Source organism: Panthera leo, chromosome A3 (genome assembly GCF_018350215.1).
Source record: "Panthera leo isolate Ple1 chromosome A3, P.leo_Ple1_pat1.1, whole genome shotgun sequence".
Classification (NCBI taxonomy): domain Eukaryota; kingdom Metazoa; phylum Chordata; class Mammalia; order Carnivora; family Felidae; genus Panthera; species Panthera leo.
The window spans coordinates 113,520,962-113,540,227 of record NC_056681.1 but is presented as its reverse complement, the minus strand read 5'-3'; the positions used below and the strand labels follow the sequence as shown (position 1 = coordinate 113,540,227).

At 35.3% G+C, this 19,266-nt stretch overlaps 1 protein-coding gene across 9 annotated transcripts in view; it reads left to right on the top strand.

Annotated features, from left to right (window-relative positions):
* Positions 1–19,266, top strand: part of BIRC6 (baculoviral IAP repeat containing 6) — a 224,370-nt gene that overhangs the window by 146,098 nt on the left and 59,006 nt on the right. For all 9 annotated transcript variants that reach the window (XR_006200904.1, XM_042933289.1, XM_042933288.1 and 6 more), the window contains 8 exons: positions 3,522–3,653; positions 4,326–4,493; positions 5,521–5,694; positions 6,797–6,993; positions 8,497–8,797; positions 12,377–12,594; positions 16,707–16,871; positions 17,768–17,936. Coding sequence is in view for 8 of the 9 variants with exons in the window: in XM_042933289.1 (XP_042789223.1) it covers positions 3,522–3,653; positions 4,326–4,493; positions 5,521–5,694; positions 6,797–6,993; positions 8,497–8,797; positions 12,377–12,594; positions 16,707–16,871; positions 17,768–17,936 (1,524 nt within the window). In the remaining variant the exon portion in view is untranslated. The remainder of the gene's footprint in view (positions 1–3,521; positions 3,654–4,325; positions 4,494–5,520; positions 5,695–6,796; positions 6,994–8,496; positions 8,798–12,376; positions 12,595–16,706; positions 16,872–17,767; positions 17,937–19,266) is intronic.

The following is a 19,266-nucleotide window of genomic DNA, read 5'->3' as shown; positions in this document are numbered from 1 at the left end:
ACAAAGAGTCATCCTGAGCAAACATGGAAAATTTGCAAGTGCTAATTTAACCTGTATTTAGCAATGCTTTGGTCCTTTAAAGTGTATTTATGATCTTTAGCCATACTTGGTATGATATATTTACATGTGCATATATATTTTATCAATATGTATAAAAACAAGTAATCCAAAATTAATAATTTTACCCACTTCCCATAGCTTTTGACTACATTGCTTTCAAATAATATAGTTATGTGTCAGTATCTTTGCTTTTACAAATTTCTGTCATTGCTTTTAAGCAATTTGATTGTTATATGCCTTGTGGTTTCTTGCTGCTTATGATGTGGGTTTGTTGACTTTCTTGAATCTGGGTGTATAGATTCCATCATATTTGGACATTTTTTTACAAATATTTTCTCATATTTTCTGTCTCTGCTTCTCTCTTCACGTAGAGTAATTCAGGTTACACATTTATTAGGCCTCTTGAAGTTCTTCCATAGCTCACTGAAGCTCTGCTCATTTCCCCCACCCTGACCCCCTGCCTCTTTTTCCCCCCTGTGTTTAAAATTTTTGGATAATTTATATTGCTCTGTCTTCAATTCTGTTCCTCTGTAGTGCCTACTAATTTGTTCTTTTTTAATATCTCCTTGTCCTTTTTTAAAGTGTATAAGCTTTCCTTTAAACATGTTTATGTTGATTATTTGTTCCTTATTATAGATTGTATACTATTGCTTCTTTATTTGCCTGGAAAATTTTATTGGACTTCTACTTTTTTACCTTTTGGGTGCTGGATATTTTTGTAGTTTAATAAATATTTTTTATTTTGTTCTGGGACAAAGTTATATTACTTGGAAATGGATTGCTTCTTTTAGATCTAGCTTTTAAATGTTATTAGTTAGGAACAGAGCACCTTTTAAACTAAGGCAGAACTTATTTGTGATGATGGACATTTTTAATAAACTTGTACTGTCTAGTACGGTAGCTGTTGAGCACATGAAATGTGTTTGGTGAGACTAAGGAACTAAGTTTTTAATGAATTTAATTTTGAAAAGGTACTATATTGAAATAGAAGTAGGGTACCACATTTGAAAATGAAAGTCTAAGGCTACTTGGGCCTCACTACTGAGGTAATACCCATCTGAGAAATGTTAGGAATTCACTAGGCATTGAGAACACTAAATATTACAGCCCTTATTTTAGACTCTGGGGTTGGTCCCCTTTTGAGAAGTACTTAAGTTGGCTTTTGGTGGTTTCCTCATATATAATACTCATCTGTATGCGCTAAAGACCCAAAGGAGACTGTAGATCTCTGGAGCTCTTTCTCTCTGCAGATCTCTCCTCCCTAGCAATGTGACTTAAAAACTGCAGCCAGCCATCTTTGTCTTCCTGGACTCCCAGTCCATATCCTTACCTTGGATGACTTCTGAGTTGTGCTGATCTATGGCCTGGGAAACTCTAGCAATGAGCTGGAGCAGTCCTAGAGCTCACCTCTTTAGTTTCCACTCACCTAGGCATCACTCTGTGGCCTTCCTGATGGCCATTGTGTGAAAACTGTTTAATGTATTTTCCTAGTTTTTAGTTATTTCAGGTAGTAGAGTAAATCTGGTTTTGTTATTTCATCTTGATTAGAAGTGGTAATCCAAACTAGAACAATTTTTTTTTTTAGTTAAAAAAATTGTTTTTAAATGTTTATTTTTGAGAGAGAGAGAGAGAGACTAACAGAGACAGAGTGTGAGCAAGGGTGGGGCAAAGAGAGGGAGACACAGAATCTAAAGTAGGTTCCAGGCTCTGACCTGTCAGCACAGAACCCAACGTGTGGCTTGAACTCACAAGCCACGAGATTATGACCTGAGCGGAAGTCAGACGCTTAACTGACTGAACCACCCAGGCGCTGGCCCCATTTAAAATTTTTTTTCATGTTTATTTATTTATTGAGACAGAGGGCGCATGTGCACAAGTGGGGGAGAAGCAGAGAGAGAATCCCAAGCAAGCTCCATGCTCTCAGTACAGAGCCTGACATGGGGCTCTATCTCTCAAACCATGAGATTGTGACCTGAGCTGAAATCAAGAGTTGGACCATTAACCAACTGAGCCACCCAGGTGCCCCTAGAACAATTTTAACATATTTTTTTAAATGTTTTATTTACTTTTGAGACAGAGAGACAAAGCATGAGCAGGGGAGGGGCAGAGAGAGAGGGAGACACAAAATCTGAAGCAGGCCTCAGGCTCCGAGCTGTCAGCACAGAGCCCGACGCGGGGCTCGAACTCATGGACTGTGAGATCATGACCTGAGCCGAAGTCGGATGCTCAACCAACTGAGCCACCCAGGTGCCCTGCCCCTAGAACAATTTTAAACAGACTATTGAGAAGAATGTTTTTTACTGATACCTTTTAGTATTTGACATTTATTGGTATGATACTATGTAAGTTCTTATCACCTAATGATCTTTACTGGTTTTCCTGATTATGTGTTGAATTAATTTTGTGATTTTTTAAAGTATTTTATTTAAGCTTTCTGTTTTTGCCTTTGTAATAAAGTAAATGTATTGTTGCATGATGTATTTTATGGTATTTACAGAATTTTCAAATTTCACACAAGAAACGGAAACTCTAAAGGCAGACTGTGGTTAGGAAGGAACTTCAGAAATTGACATCACAGGGGTATTTTTCAGACGTTCAAAGAAAGCACAACGTAGGAGATAATGAAAACGTACTATTTTATCATTTTAATTGTTTCACCTTTTTAACATTAAAAAAGCATTAGATCACAATTGTGTGAGTTAGAAAAGTGCAAAGAGAATCTGTATAACATATCCACACTGGTGAAAGTCACTCCTAAGTTCATCCAGGTTTTTGGATTTCTTAATGGCCAAATCAGATCATTTTAGTTATTCATTTCTTGATGTTTAATAGCATGCCATATTCCAGAGTAATGAAACAAAATATTGAGAGTTTAATAAAGTGCTTAATATTCGTTCTTAAAGTCGCTAAGCTTCCTAACTAAAAACAGCAAAACAAATCTTCATTATTGAAACTTGTTCCTTTCTACTCCCATTTGTAGAATAAGAAATCTACCGTAATGCTTTAGGATGAACCCTCAGCTCGAATTGTGTATTTGTCATTTACAAGTTGTATCATAGCCTTGCTACAGGCTGTTTCCTTATTTTGAAAATAATATTCTTTCTTAATATGCATGTTGTGAGGACCAAATTACATGTTTGTTGCAAATACACTGAACTGTGCCTACAATAAAAGAAATGTAATGGTAATGGTTTTTCATTGCCTCAAGAGGTAATACTATTGTAATGTAATATTTTCTAGAGATAATAATTTAAGTGTCCTGGCTTATGAACAGTGGTGATTCCCTTTCATTGGTATCAGCAAGGATTGAATATCAGGCTTTACCTCATCAGTTTTTCCTAAATCAATTCACATTGCCTTCATATTAATGATAAAATCTTGTTTAATCCTTGTCTAAAATGGTTAGCTTCCTTCTTAATGATTTTGAAAAGCAGTGTATTTTAGGTAATATTTTCTTACAGATACACCAAGTATCACTGCTAAACTAATTAGTGAACAGAAAGATGACAAAGAAAAGAAAAACCATGAGGAGAAAGAAAAAGTTAAGGCAGAAAATGGATTTCAGGACAATTACAGTGTTGTTGTTGCTTCAGGTATGCTTTCTGTTTTTTATAATCTTGATTTTTGTTTGGATTTTATATAAAATATAATAATATATACTCTAGGAACTTCATGTATTAAAAGGTGTTAATGCAAAAAGCTGACTTAAAATGATGTCATAATACTGGATGTAAAAACATTACACCTGAAATCTATTACTTTATGTCCAAAGCTTACTGTGTTTCATCAGATACTGAACATGTGTGAATCCTATAGATACTCCATTTAAGCTTGACAGTACACAAGAGAATTTTACTCGTACTATCAGGTAATTGAGGAAGACAAAATGACCAAGACAACTGGTAATTTTGGAGGATATATTTTTTAACATAAATGAAGTGATTTTAGTTCAAAAGATAAAGCTTAGTCTGTATTACTTTACTCTTCAAATAGGAGATAATGGATTTTATTTCTATCTCAGAGAAATAGAACAATAGAATTTAACGTTATTTTTTACTTTCTTGGAGAATAGTTACGAACATGAAGCTAAAATTCATGGCATGTCGTGAAGGGCAAATAGAATTGGAAGATCAGATATAAAATCAGAAGAAATGTTTCTCCCTTTTGGCATTAGTTAGGAATGTGATGCTATTTAAAAATATTGTAGAAATACTCTTTTATTTCATTGTGTGTTGACTGATATAGAATCTTCCTGATTCTTTTAGGGCTGAAATCCCAATCCAAACGGGCTGTGTCAGCTACACCACCACGTCCACCATCCAGGAGAGGGAGGACAATTCCTGATAAAATAGGAAGTGCTTCTTCAGGAGCAGAGGCTGCCAACAAAATAATTACTGTCCCAGTGTTTCACCTGTTCCACAAACTCTTGGCAGGTAATGTTCACAATATTGAAAAATACAAAAAATTATAAAGACATGTAATCACCATACTCAGACTCCTGTTTAATCAAGTGCTCTTGATGAGGTACATGAGTTAGTGAGACTTTGTCCATACAGCTCCCTCTAAGAAAAATGAGAAGAAAAGAAGAGGTAACCTTTTACATGCTCTTTTTAACATTATAATGTTGCATATTTATACTTTACTGTCGTCTTAAATTTTGCTGTCAGTGTGCTATAATATCAGTAAAACTAACGTTTTAAAGAGGTCATAAAAAGTTATGTAGGAAGGAGCGTGAGGCAGATTTTGAAGAACTCGTTATGGTAGTAGAAGTCATTCATGTACCACTGAGAGTTAAGCAGTATTTTCTCTCTAGCTAAAACATAATCTTTGACCAGTATACTTCCTCTTGGTCAAGGTGATACCCAATTTGTCTCCGTTTTTGTGCTTTATTCTTAAAATCCAATTGCCAACTATTCCTTCTTAGCCATCTTTTCCTTCTTACCTTTATGTTACTGATTTATTGCAGAGATCAACAAACTATGGCCAGTAGACTGGATATAAAAAAGTTTTATGGAAATAACAGCTGTGCCCATTTATTTGTGCGTTGCCCATAGCTGTTTTCATGCCACAGTGGTAGCGGTAGTGGTTGCAGCAGAGACTGTATGGTCTTCGTAGATGAAAATATTTATCATCTGGTCCTTCAGGAAGAAGATTTTGCCAACCCCTGATGGCTAGGAATGTTTGTTTCTTTGTATCTTGCTGTATCTCATGAGATCTTGGTGGGATTTGGTTTGTGACTAACACTTTCTACAGACATTATTGTTCTGTGTCAGAATTTCTGACATATGTGTCAGAAATAGATTTCTGTAAACTTTCCATGTGCTAATTTCAAATTGTTTTTAAACTGGTGTCAGAACGCTGTACATATAGTTCAGTAAAAAAGTAACTAATTGACTTAATCAAACCAAGTAAATATTTCCCTCTTGGATTCCAGGTTTAACTTAGTTATGTCATTTTTAGGCCAGCCATTGCCAGCTGAAATGACGCTTGCCCAACTTTTAACTCTCCTGTATGACCGAAAACTTCCTCAAGGTTACCGCTCAATAGATCTGACTGTTAAATTGGGATCTAGAGTTATCACAGACCCAAGTCTGTCAAAAACAGATTCTTTTAAAAGGTTACATCCTGAAAAAGGTATGTATATGATGATCCCTTACAGTCTGTGATCTGAGAAGTAGGGATTTCTCTAGCTCATGACTTCATTTACCTTTGTTTTTATTCTGTCAAGTTAATGAGGTCTTGTTCTTTACGACTGACTTGATTTGTAAACATAATAAATTGCTATTGTTTTCACTGAAAATTAATCTTAATTTTTCTTACAGCATCACTTTATGAGCACATATGCTTTGATTTATTATTTGCCTCTTGCATTCTTTTTTTTTTTTTTTTAAGCATTTTTTTGGAGTTTATTTATTTGGAGAGCGAGTGAGCACCAGTGGGGTGGGGAGTGGGCAGAGAGGGAAAGAAAGAATCCCAAGCAGGCTCTGCCCTAACAACACGGAGCTTGAACCCACGAACCATGAGATCATGACCTACTGAGTCACCCAGGTGCCTCTAGCATTTTGCATTCTTTAGTAAATCTTAGAATATTGCCTTTGCTTAGTTTTCAGCAAGATTATTTGTTCTTATGTAGTTGGGTTTTTAGTATTTATACAGTCTGATCATTTGTAAACATACTAATCTTTTGGTTTTCCTTTGTGAGTGATTCAGAGTTAACCAATATGGTATAACTTTTAGTTTTCATTGTGGGAAGTCTGTTAGTATTCAGTTTTTCTTAATGGGATACTTCAGAACATGATGTACATATATTAGTATTTGCTTTGAATCTCTGCAAACTGACTTATTTTTACATAGAATATGCTTATAATATGCCCTAAAGGACAGTACTTCTCAAACTTCAGTATGATTGATTATAAGTTACCTACAGAACATTGTTAAAATGCATATTCTTACTCAGTAGGTCCAGGGTGGGACCTGAAAGTCTATATTTCAAAAGCTTTTACTAGATGATGCCAATGTTCACTTTCCAGTGATCCTGCTTTGAGTAGCAGGACTGTTAAGAGGCAGCGTCAGAAGTCATTTAAAGATTATTATAGTATCCAGCCTTAAAGCTCTTTCTGAGTAACATACTGATGCTGTTTTGTTGAGTAGAGAGGTGACAATAATATCCTTGTACATGAAAAATTATTATAAAAACAGACCTTTTTTTACCTGTTATTTGTAATTTACTTTCTAGATCATGGAGACTTACTTGGTAGCTGTCCAGAAGATGAGGCTCTCACTCCAAGTGATGAATGTATGGATGGAGTATTGGATGAATCTTTACTTGAAACCTGTCCCATCCAGTCACCATTACAAGTTTTTGCAGGAATGGGTGGACTGGCTCTTATTGCAGAACGACTACCGATGCTATATCCAGAAGTAATTCAACAAGTAAGATAAATTCCTAACTGAATATATAATTCCATGGCAAAGCCCTTTGTTCTTTTTTTGCTTTTTAAAAATACTTACTTGTGTTAACTTTTGGGGGGTACCCTTTCCCTTACAGTCTTCGAGCATCCTATAAATCTTTCACAGGTCAGTCTGTACAGAGAGCTTTGTGAGAATTTGTTGGTACCGAAGAAATGCTGAAGACCAAGTACATTTGCCAGACTCATTACACTGCAGCATTTTCCTTGATTTTATGGTCATCATGCTGTAATATTTTTATTTCTGTGCTTCTTGAGGCTTGATATTAATTATAGATGTTACTGGAAATGGGAGAGTAAGGCAGTAGTGTATACTGCTACCCAGATACTGCTTAACTTTTTTCCTGTTTTAGGTACCATTTCCATTTCAGGCAGTTTTAAAAACATAACTGCTTTAACCTCTTTACTGTTAATTAATGTTGCTGTTACTGATGAGCTTATTGATGTGCTTTCGGTGCTCCTCTGTTAATAAGGGGGAGTGTGGCACATAGAAAGTTGTAAATACAAAGCACTGGATATTTACTGAATGAAGTAGGGGAATTATTCTCTAATTTCATGTCCTAAGAATATATATTAGTTTCCTGGAGCTGCTGTAACAAAGTACCATCAGCTGGATGGCCTAAAACAACAGAAACTTATTCTTTGACGTTGTAAGAAGCTGTAAGTCTGAAACTAAGTTGTCTCCAGACCCATGGTCCCTGTGCAGGCTCTGGGGAAGAACCATCCTTGTCTCTTCTTAGGCTCTGCTGCTTGCTGGCCCTTGGGATTTGTTGGCTTGTGGCTGCATTACTCCAATTTCTGCCTACATTTTCACTTGGCCATCTTTCTTGTGTCTATCTGGTGTCTCTGTGTCTCCCTCTCCTCATAAGGACACTTGCCATTGATTTAGGGTCCACTCTGATCCAGTATGATGTCATCTTAATTTGATTGCATCTGCAAAGACCCTAGTTCCATTCTCAGGTAGATTAACAAATGAATGAGTAAATAGGTGGAGAAGATGGGAACGTTTTTACTCACAGTTCTGGCTGACTAATAAATGTAGAAGGAATGATAGAAAGCCACCATTTAGCAACCACTGTAGTAATTATTATTTCAGGCAAGAATTTAAAAATGCTGATTGTTCGAAGTTTGGTGAGAAAGAAACAAGATATTTATATAGCCTCAAAGACTCTGTCTACATACTCTTTTGACTAATTACAAAAGATAAAATGGTAACTTTATTTATAAACAAATGTATGTATATATGTATCTAACTTTAAAGTAAAGATATTTGGCAGATCCCACCATACTCATGACATCGTTTAATTCCTGATTTTTGGAAACTTTGTAAAAAGAGGCCCCATTATTGATCCTTTTATTCCTATATTTTATTTCTGTATTTTATAGAGATCATTTAAAGTCAGGTCTTTAATTTGAACCTGATGTTGAAACACACATATGGCCAGACAAAAAATTTCTTTTTCTTTAGGTAAGTGCTCCAGTTGTAACTTCTACCACTCAGGAAAAGCCAAAAGATAGCGATCAGTTCGAATGGGTGACCATTGAACAATCAGGGGAATTAGTTTATGAAGCACCAGAAACCATTGCAGCTGAACCTCCACCTATCAAGTCAGCAGTACAGACCATGTCTCCCATACCTGCCCATTCTTTGGCCGCTTTTGGATTATTTCTTCGTCTTCCGGGCTATGCTGAAGTGCTACTGAAAGAGAGAAAACATGCCCAGTGCCTTCTTCGACTGGTATTGGGAGTGACAGATGATGGAGAAGGAAGTAAGTGTTTAGAATTATTAATGAATTCTAGAGTGCATAAAAGTTACTCAGATCAGTGCCTGCTACTAGATTTATTGTCGGTAGTTTCATTCTAATGATACACATAGTAAGTCCTAAAGAATCTTTATTTTCATTTCTTTATTCATTCAAAATGTATTCACTGTTTACAAACTGCTGGGCATCATTGGAGGCATTTAAAGATGAAGCAGATATTTAGACCCTGCCCTCACATAGCTAATGTTCTCCTGTTTTCCAGTAATAGCAACAAGCAGTATATGTAAGTGTAGACTTAAGTTACAAATGCCTTGCAAGCACAGTCTTGTGAAGGCTCACAGTTATGAGACTGTTTCCTTACTACCCAGCTATGTGAAAAAGTGGTATGTTAGTTTTTAGTAGGGTGTTGAAGGATAGCATCTATTTAGGCTGAAATGAGCTAGAAAGATGATTTGAGCGGTGTTTGTGTGCCCAGATCATATGAGAGAGGATAAGTTGGCTGATGAAAATTTACATAAGAAACAACACTGAGTGCTCATTTTAAAAGCTATTATTATTGATAATAGATCATGGAAAGTCTTAGTAAGAACTTCAGGTTTTAGGGCGCCTGGGTGGCTCAGTTGGTTAAGCGTCCTACTTCAGCTCAGATCATGATCTTGGAGTTAATGGATTCAAGCCCTGCATCAGGCTCTGTTCTGACAGCTCAGAGCTGGGAGCCTGCTTTGGATTTTGTACCTCCCTCTCTGCCCCTTGCCCACTCACAGTTTCTCTCTCTCTCTCTCTCTCTCTCTGTCTCAAATAAACATTAAAAAAAATTTTTTTTAAACTTCAGATTTTATTCTAAATAGTAATGAAGATTTATTAAAATATATGAACCAAGTTATGATATGATGATCTTTTTTAAGAAAGTGAATCTGGAAGCAATATTTAGACTAAAGTGAAAAGAATGTGGAAAATAACATTACATGACAATTATCTTGTAATATAATATTACAAAATAATAATAGAAAGCTATGGTGATTGTTTCCATTGGGCCGACAGTTTTATTCAATATAAGGAAACATTAAAGGAAAGTCATAATGTAGGATAGCCTAGCAAGTAGATTTTCTATTGGTTTACCTGTGATTCTTCAGTTAATGACCATTCCATTTGGAAATTAATAATTGTTCTTTATTTAAAAACTTTTTTTTGATGTATTGTTTTTGAGAGACAGACAGAGTGCAAGTAGGGGACGGGCAGAGAGGGAGAGAGGAATCTGAAGCAGGCTCCAGGCTCTGAGCTGTCAGCACAGAGCCGGAGCATGGCTGGAACTCATGAACTGTGAGATCATGACCTGAGGCGAAGTCAGCTGCTTAACCGACTGAGCCACCCAGGCGCCCCTAATTGTTCTTTATTTTAAAATCATATGGTTTTGCAGAGTGGCCAAAATGAACAAATCAGGAGACTATAGATGCTGGAGAGGGTGTGGAGAAACGGGAACCCTCTTGCACTGTTGGTGGGAATGCAAACTGGTGCAGCCACTCTGGAAAACAGTGTGGAGGTTCCTCAGAAAATTAAAAATAGACCTACCCTATGACCCAGCAATAGCACTGCTAGGAATTTACCCAAGGGATACAGGAGTACTGATGCATAGGGGCACTTGTACCCCAATGTTTATAACAGCACTCTCAACAGTAGCCCAATTATGGAAAGAGCCTAAATGTCCATCAACTGATGAGTGGATAAAGAAATTGTGGTTTATATACACAATGGAGTACTACGTGGCAATGAGAAAGAATGAAATATGGCCCTTTGTAGCAACGTGGATGGAACTGGAGAGTGTGATGCTAAGTGAAATAAGCCATACAGAGAAAGACAGATACCATATGGTTTCACTCTTATGTGGATCCTGAGAAACTTAACAGAAACCCATGGGGGAGGGGAAGGAAAAAAAAAAAGAGGTTAGAGTGGGAGAGAGCCAAAGCATAAGAGACTCTTAAAAACTGAGAACAAACTGAGGGTTGATGGGGGGTGGGAGGGTGGGGAGGGTGGATGATGGGTATTGAGGAGGGCACCTTTTGGGATGAGCACTGGGTGTTGTATAGAAACCAATTTGACAATTTCATATATTGAAAAATTTTAAAAAAATAAAATAAAATCATATGGTTTTGATTGGAGGTGAATTCTGTTACATACCACTTAGAATATTAAATCCTCACCACAAAGTATATTTAATAAAAACGTATGAATTTCAAACTATTGAATATTAAAAGTACATACTTTACCAAATAAAGCACCTACTTCTCTATGTATTTTCATATTTGATGGAATTCTTCAAAAATGGTGATATTATTGGGGCATCTGTGTGGCTTAGTTAGTGAAGTGTCTGACTCTTGATTTTGGCTCAGGTCATGATCTCACAGCCTATGGGTTCGAGCTCTGTGTCAGGCTCTGTGCTGACAGTGCAGATCCTGCTTGGGATCTTCTCTCTCCGTCTCCCCCCATTCTGTCTAAATAAATAAATGAATGAATGAATGAATGAATGAATAAATAAATCTTTGAAAATGGTGATATTGTTTTAAATATTTTTGTAATAACAAATTACAGCTTCTACATACTGTATAGTCCTACCTGTTTAGTTTCATATATAAATTGTATATACCTATTTCAGTAGATCAGGAATTTTTAATTATTTGAACTGATTTTTTTTTAATGTTTATTTCTTTGAGAGAGAGGTCACGCGTACATGCGCACCTACGGACGAGTAGGGGAGGGGCAGAGAGGGGGACAGAGGATCCGAAGTGGGCTCTATGCTGACAGGACCAAGCCTGATGGGGGGCTCAAACTCACAACACCGTGAGATCCTGACCTGAGCTGAAGTCAGATGCTTAAGTGACTGAGTCACCCAGGTGCCTCTATTTGATCTGATTTTTTAATTTAAGTAGATAGAGAGGTAAGAACCATTGTATTTGGGTAGTCCATTACAACATGGTAGGTGTAACCCTAAGCAGAAAATTACCTTTACGCCATTTCAGACTTGTTTTTTCGTGAACATACATACATACTTTTTAAAAAGTATAATTTTGATACCCATTTCTGAAGTGGTTCTCTTCCACCATTCATATGTGGTTTTTGTTTTCTTTTTTCTTTTTTTTTTTTTTTTTGCATTTAACATTCTAGCTAGACATAGTAGAAAACTATATTATGTACACACCAAATAAAATAGTTTTGCTCTTTCATTATCTATTCATGGTTAAAACTACTCCCAGGGCAATCGGGTTACTTTTATACTGTTGTAAGGAACTTCTAATGCTTCTATTTTAGTTGTTAGGTTTTAGTTCTGACTTATAATAGTCTTGACATAGTCAATAATGATTAATTATTCTATGAATATATTTCAGCTTTTATTTGTTTACATTCATGATGTCTTCAAGAGTTTTTCTAGACACTAAATTTTAAGATACTCTGTGGTCTTTGGATTGCTTTTTAATAAATTTAATGACATAATTTTCTGTTACATTGTCACTATTAATTTGTGACCCTGAATATTGTTCCTTATTGTGTTCTTAAATATTTTTAATTTCGAGTTCTCTTTTTTTAATATAGGTCATATTCTGCAATCTCCATCAGCCAATGTGCTTCCAACTCTTCCTTTCCATGTCCTTCGTAGCTTGTTTAGCACCACACCCTTGACCACTGATGATGGTGTGCTTCTGAGGCGGATGGCATTGGAAATTGGAGCACTACACCTCATCCTTGTCTGCCTCTCTGCCCTGAGCCACCATGCCCCGCGAGTTCCAAACTCTAGTCTCAATCAAGCAGAGGTAGGTTGAGTTTTACTTACCTCGATTGTGAGAAAGTTAAGTTAAATTCATCGAGTACAGAATAGGGTTTTTTCTGAAATAATATCTCAGAGACTCATGTACATCTTTTTTGGTTCCTAAACAATATTTGAAAGAGAAACTATGAACTAAGTGTTTTCTTCTTTATTGGGTGCTTTGAGGAACCATAGGTTAACCTATCTGCTTAAAAAACAAAGATTTTAAAGCTTAAGGAAGCTTTCCCGTTTACCAGCATATGCTGAATTTATACTGTGATCTCTTTTCCTTTTCCTTCTCAAACTTTAGAATCATACTATTGAATTGGTGCCTCTAGCTAAAGAGTAAAACAAGAGAAAAAGAAAGAAGAAAGAAAACCACCTGATTATTTCAAGATGATTTGATTATGTTTTTAGAAAATTCTAAAATAATTAATGCTATAAGTAAATTTAATTAGGATACAGTATCCAGGTTCAGTATTTAAAAATAAGTTACTTTTGTATACCAGCAAGAAGCATATGATACGCTTTTTCAATCTATTTTTTAGAATAGCATCAAAAAGAGAAAGTATCTGTGAATGAATCTGAAAAAATATGTGCAAGACATTTACACTCATACATGAACTTTTTAAATTTTTTTTTTTTTAACGTTTATTTATTTTTGAGACAGAGAGAGACAGAGCATGAATGGGGGAGGGTCAGAGAGAGGGAGACACAGAATCTGAAACAGGCTCCAGGCTCTGAGCTGTCAGTATAGAGCCTGACGCGGGGCTCGAACCCACGGACGGTGAGATCGTGACCTGAAGTCGGATGCTCAACCTAGTGAGCCGCCCAGGGGCCCCAAATACGTGAACTTTTTAAAAGAAACACTAGACTTTAATAAAATGAGGTCTGTGCCCCTGTTTATTTCCATGGGCACAAAAAATATAACAGTTCAATGATACTTTTTTTTTTTTTTTTTTTTTGAGAGAGAGTGCAAGCAGGGGAGGGACAGAGAGAAGGAGAGACAAAATCCCAAGCAGGCTCTGTGCCACCAGTGCAGAGCCCGATGCGGGGCTAGAACTCATGAACTGTGAGATCATGACCTGAGTGAGATCCAGAGTCGGATGCATAACTGACTGTGCCCCAGTATTATTTCTTATCAAATTGATCTTTGTGTTTGATGGCATTCCAGATTTAATTTGGAGGAATCTGACAAGCCAATTCTAACATTTTGGGGGGAAAGGCAGAGGCTCAAAAATAGCCAAGGCAGTTTCAAAGAAGAACGTATTTATTAGGCTTATGCTATCATGTATCAAAATTTGTTATTAGTCTGTGGTATTAGTACAAGGATAGATAGAAGCCCAGCAAACAATAGACTTAAATCCCTGTATGTAGGATTACCTGAAATGAAAATAGTAAGTGCACAACATGATGGGGTAAATACGATCTTATCAATAAATGATGGTGGGGTCAGTTAAATATTCTTGTGGAACAAAAATGAAACTTTAAACCCTAGTGAACTCTATATGCAAAAATTAATTATAACTGGATGATAGATATAAATGTGTGTAACACATACAAAATATAATAGTACCCTTTTATGGAAAAAATATGCTCATACCTTTATGATCTTAGAGTACACAAAGATTTCTGGGGTGCCTGGGTGGCTCAGTCGGTTGAGCATCCGACTTTGGCTCAGGTCATGATCTTGCGGTTTGTGAGTTCAGGCCCGGCGTCTGGCTCTGTGCTGACATCTCGCAGCCTGCAGCCTGCTTCGAATTCTGTGTCTCCCTCTCTCTCTCTGCCCCTCCCTTGCTCATACTCTGCCTCTCCCTGTCTCTCAAAAATAAATAAATGTTAAAAAAAAAAATTTTTTTTTAAGATTTCTTAAAAACAATTTTTAAAAAGCACTAATCCATAAGGGGAAAAACATTGGAAAAAAGCAATTATGTTAAAATTAAGAACTATTTTTCATCAGAAACACTATTAAGATAGTGAAAACAGAAGTCATAGAATGGGAGAGTATATTTGGGTGTATCTGATAAAGAAATTGTATTCAGAATATTTGGGAGAGCTTCAAGAATTACAAAAGGAAAAGGCAGAAAACCTCATGGGAAAATAGAGGAAAGACTAGAATGAGCACTTCATAAGAGGGGGTATCTAAATATCCAATAAATGGAGAAAGGTGATCTGTTTCTTTATCAGAAAAGTACAAATGACTGGAATGGATACAATAATGTGGAGACAGTAAAAGATAAGCAAATTGTAGTCTACTATATAATGGGATACTATTAGGTGATGAAAGTAAACAGCTGCAGCCAACTACACGTAACAGCAGTGATGAATTTCACAAGCGCAACTGAAGTGCCACACAAAGTGGAATTTATACGGCATCACTCCATTTATAATTAGACAAAATGAAACTTTAGTGACTACAGTTTCATGCTTAGGTGGTAAAATTATAAAGAAGGGTAAGGAAGCATTGAGTATAAAAATTGGGATTTTAATTAACTTTGTGGAGGAATTGAAGGTTTCACAAATAGGAGATAGAATAGGGGCAATTTCTTATGTGCAGTGATGTAATTCTTGGCCTGCCTGGTTAAATAAGTTTTTGGAGTTCATTAAGCTTGACTTTTTTTTTTTTTTTTCATGCATATGTTATTATTTATATTACAAATTTTAAAAAATAAATGTTTATCAATAATGTTAATTCTACAGGTACTTTTATATGGTGGTGAAATTGTGATTTATTTTAAGTTCATCTTATAAAACATGAAAGATGACATTTGCAGTCATAGATCCATAAAACTATTTTACAGATCTGTTTTTGGAAAGTATCATTGTATATAATATTCTTCTTTAGAATATCCTCATTAAAAGAAATGTAAAGCATTGGTATTATTTTTAAATTACCCTTGAAACCAATACTTGCAAATGTTTTGAGGGTATATCGTGTATTATATTTAATGAAAATTCTTTAAAAAGAGGATTCTTGTTATATAATTAATTTTACATTGCACAAAAATAATAATGAAGAATTGACCTTTACAGAGTTTGAGGTTATGTTAATAAAACCAGTGGTTCTAAGTCATTTTTTCTCTCTCTACCATTCACTTTTTTAGTATGTCCCCTATTCCCAAAAGATTTTTTCTACACATCACATTCTCAGTAAGAAAGAAATTGAAAATTGTTCCTTCTAGAAGTATGAGGAATCTTACTGCGATTAAAGACATATGACACAGTTAAAGAATTAAAGATATGCTTTAACTAGATTCATCCTAAGGGAGCTGGCTCATGTACCTATTCCTTTCACTGTTTTCTCTATCTAATTTTGTCATTGACTATAAGTCTTTACCCCCTCTTTTACTGATTTTAAATTTTTTATATGTTTTTGTTTAAAAGATTTTTTTAATATTTATTAAATATTAATGCACAACCAGGGGAGGGTCAGAGAGGGAAGGAGACACAGAATCCAAAGCAGATTCCAGGCTCTGAGCTGTCAGCACAGAGCCCGATGCGGGGCTCAAACTCACAAACCATGAGATTGTGACCTGAGCCAAAGTCGGACGCTTAACTGACTGAATCACGCAGGTGCCCCTGTATTTATGTATTCTTAAGTATAAGCATTTTCCCCCTTCCCTTAACCCCTGGCAGCTGCCATGTGTTCCATCTCTCTGTATTTACCTACTCTGGGTATTTCATATGAATAAAAGTGTACAGTATGTTACCTTTTGTGTCTGTCATCTTTGACATAGCATGTTTTTGACGTTCATTTACAAAGTAGCATATATCAGTACTTCATTACTTCTTATGGCTGAATAATTTTAATGTATGTATATATCACAGTTGTTTATGCATTCATGGTGGGCATTTGTGCTGTTTTGGCTTTTTGGCTATCATGAATAGTCTTGCTATGAAAACTCATGGACCTGTATTTGTTTGAGTGTCAGTTTTTATTTCTTTGGTTATATACCTAGGAATGAAAGTGCTGGGTCACATAATTAATCCTTTGTTTACTTTTTTGAGGAGACTTCAGCTGTTCTCTTATAGCAGCTAAATTATTTATGTTGATACTTATAAATATTTGTGAGGATAAATAAAATCAAATAGTAAGAAATTTTCATTTTTTGTTACAAGCCACAGGTATCGAGCTCTCATAACCCTACATCAACAGAAGAACAACAGCTGTATTGGGCAAAAGGGACTGGCTTTGGAACAGGTTCTACGGCTTCTGGATGGGATGTGGAACAAGCCTTAACTAAACAGAGGCTGGAAGAGGAACATGTTACCTGTCTTCTGCAGGTATATTTACAAAGTTGATATTGTCGGTGATAATAGTTAAATTTTTTTTTATATTTGTGTTGATTTTTAAGTATTGATGACTATCCAACTCATCCTCAGCTACTGTTATAAAATATATTATGCTCCTTGCTCTTAGTACATTTAAATACCCCTGGACAAAGATTATTTGTTCTTCCCTCCTTGTAACTCTAAATTTCTTCCATCTCAATTAGCTTTTTCACTGAGAGGAAAGTGACAAGGACGAAATTATCCAATAACTGGAAAATATACCATTTCTACCTTCTTCCAGTCATCTTCTCTTCTAAAATGCTGTATCTGGACTCTCTTTTTTAAATATATATATTTAAACGTTTGTTTATTTATTTATTTATTCTTTTATTCGTTCCTCACATTGTTTTAGGACTCTTCTAGAATCAGGCAAGTTGCACTAGTATGGAAAGTCCCACAGCACCAATGGGAAGGGCAGGTGCTTAAATAATAGCTTTAGTCCCTGCATCAACTAATTGACTAAAATGGGCCAAGTTTTTGAGCATTATTTTCTATAATTCTAGAATGACAGGCTCATTCTAGTACGAAATTCTAAGATCACTGTCAAACTGTACAGTGAATCTATTCAGTAATATAAATAATACAAGAATTGTTGCTAATTTTTTTAAGTTTGTCTTGTTAGGTGGATTTTTTTCTGTATGTCTAGCTATATACAGTGTAACATTGTGCAGAACACACCCTTCTCTTTTGAAAAATCTGAGGGAAACAAGTCTTGTTTTTGAAACAAAGACGTTGACTGACTTGAAAATATAAACTCTTGGTACTTAGACTGAATATCTAACAAAATGCGGGCTTTTAAAGTATGTGAAGCTAAAATCCAATTTAAACCCTCTAATTTTTATTTTTAGGTTCTTGCAAGTTACATAAATCCCGTGAGTGGAGCAGTAAATGGGGAAGCTCAGTCATCTCATGAGAGTAGAGTACAGAACAGTAACGCCCTTCCTTCTGTACTTCTGGAGCTTCTCAGTCAGTCTTGTCTCATCCCAGCTATGTCATCTTATCTACGAAATGATTCGGGTAAGTCACATTGTCATTAGTCCTTTGTTTACTTTATTATCTATTAAAATAATGAGGTTCCGTTGGAGTATTTGGTATTATCCTTCCCCAGTATCTGTAGGCATGAGATTAACGGATTTATTTCTTAAAAATTATTGTGGAAACACTTAGTTGTTTTTTGGGGATTCTAATTGGGTTACCTGTGTTGTCATCTGTCCTGAAACACAAAATCAAAGTTTTCATTGTCTCTTTGTTTTAACCTGTGAATGTACTTTTTTACAAATAATGTATAACTGAAAATAATGGGCAAAGGCTAGTAGCTTCTTGATAATATTCTGAGCTAAATATTATATATTATATATAAATATGGTTGAACTTCTATGCATTTTAATAATTTTAATGTTTTTCTCAAACACTATAAAATTTCAGATGATGGTAATTTCAAGACATGTATAAATTATTTTAGTCCCATAGGTACTTGATAATAAGACTACTAATTTCATAAATTCACTAATAAAAGTACTGTGGGTACTTACTTTGCCAGTGTGCAGCTGATCATTGAAACTAGTTTATTTCATAAGTAGTTATGAAAGTATCTTCTGAGAAACGTATTCTTTTCCTAAATAATAATAGAAGGATGTGTTTTGTTTAAAGATAGTGCCAAGAAAAACAAGTTAATTAACATCGCTTCCTTTTCACCAGGAACTTTTAGTATCTGTTCTTCTTATCTATGCCTTTCTTTAATCATATTGTTATGAAAATAGACATTTACACATCTGCTTAGATTATTAAGGAAGAACAGGTGAGGAAAATGATGGGAATAAATCTTTTTAATGCACGGTTAGAGATGGAAAAGCTACTTGTATTTGTAAAGGGGTAACTGCCTCTATTTTCTACCATTATGGAGATTATTGGGCTTCTAAACACAGTTCTCTAATCTGCCTTAAACTTCATAAAAATATTGAGATGATACATTATTTAGATTGAGTTTTCTTTTACATTGACATGTTTGATACATTAAATTGGTCTTTTTTAAAAAGTAGTTATCAGGTACACAGTGTATTTTTTTGATTAAGTAAAATATTTAGAGGTATAAACACTTAACTATTTTAGATATTGGTACTGAAATTTAACATTGGGTTGTGTAGAGAAAATTGAGTAGAGTGGGATAAGGTTTTTCTTTATCTCTTTCCACATTATTAAAATATTATTTAATTAGTCCTTTCACTTTTAAAATGTATATCCTCTCAAAAATTTTAAAATTTATCTTGTTCTATAATTCAGTCTTTGTATAATACTGAGCTTTTATGTTTATGGATCAGGGTCAAAAAGGAAATCCAGTATTATCTAC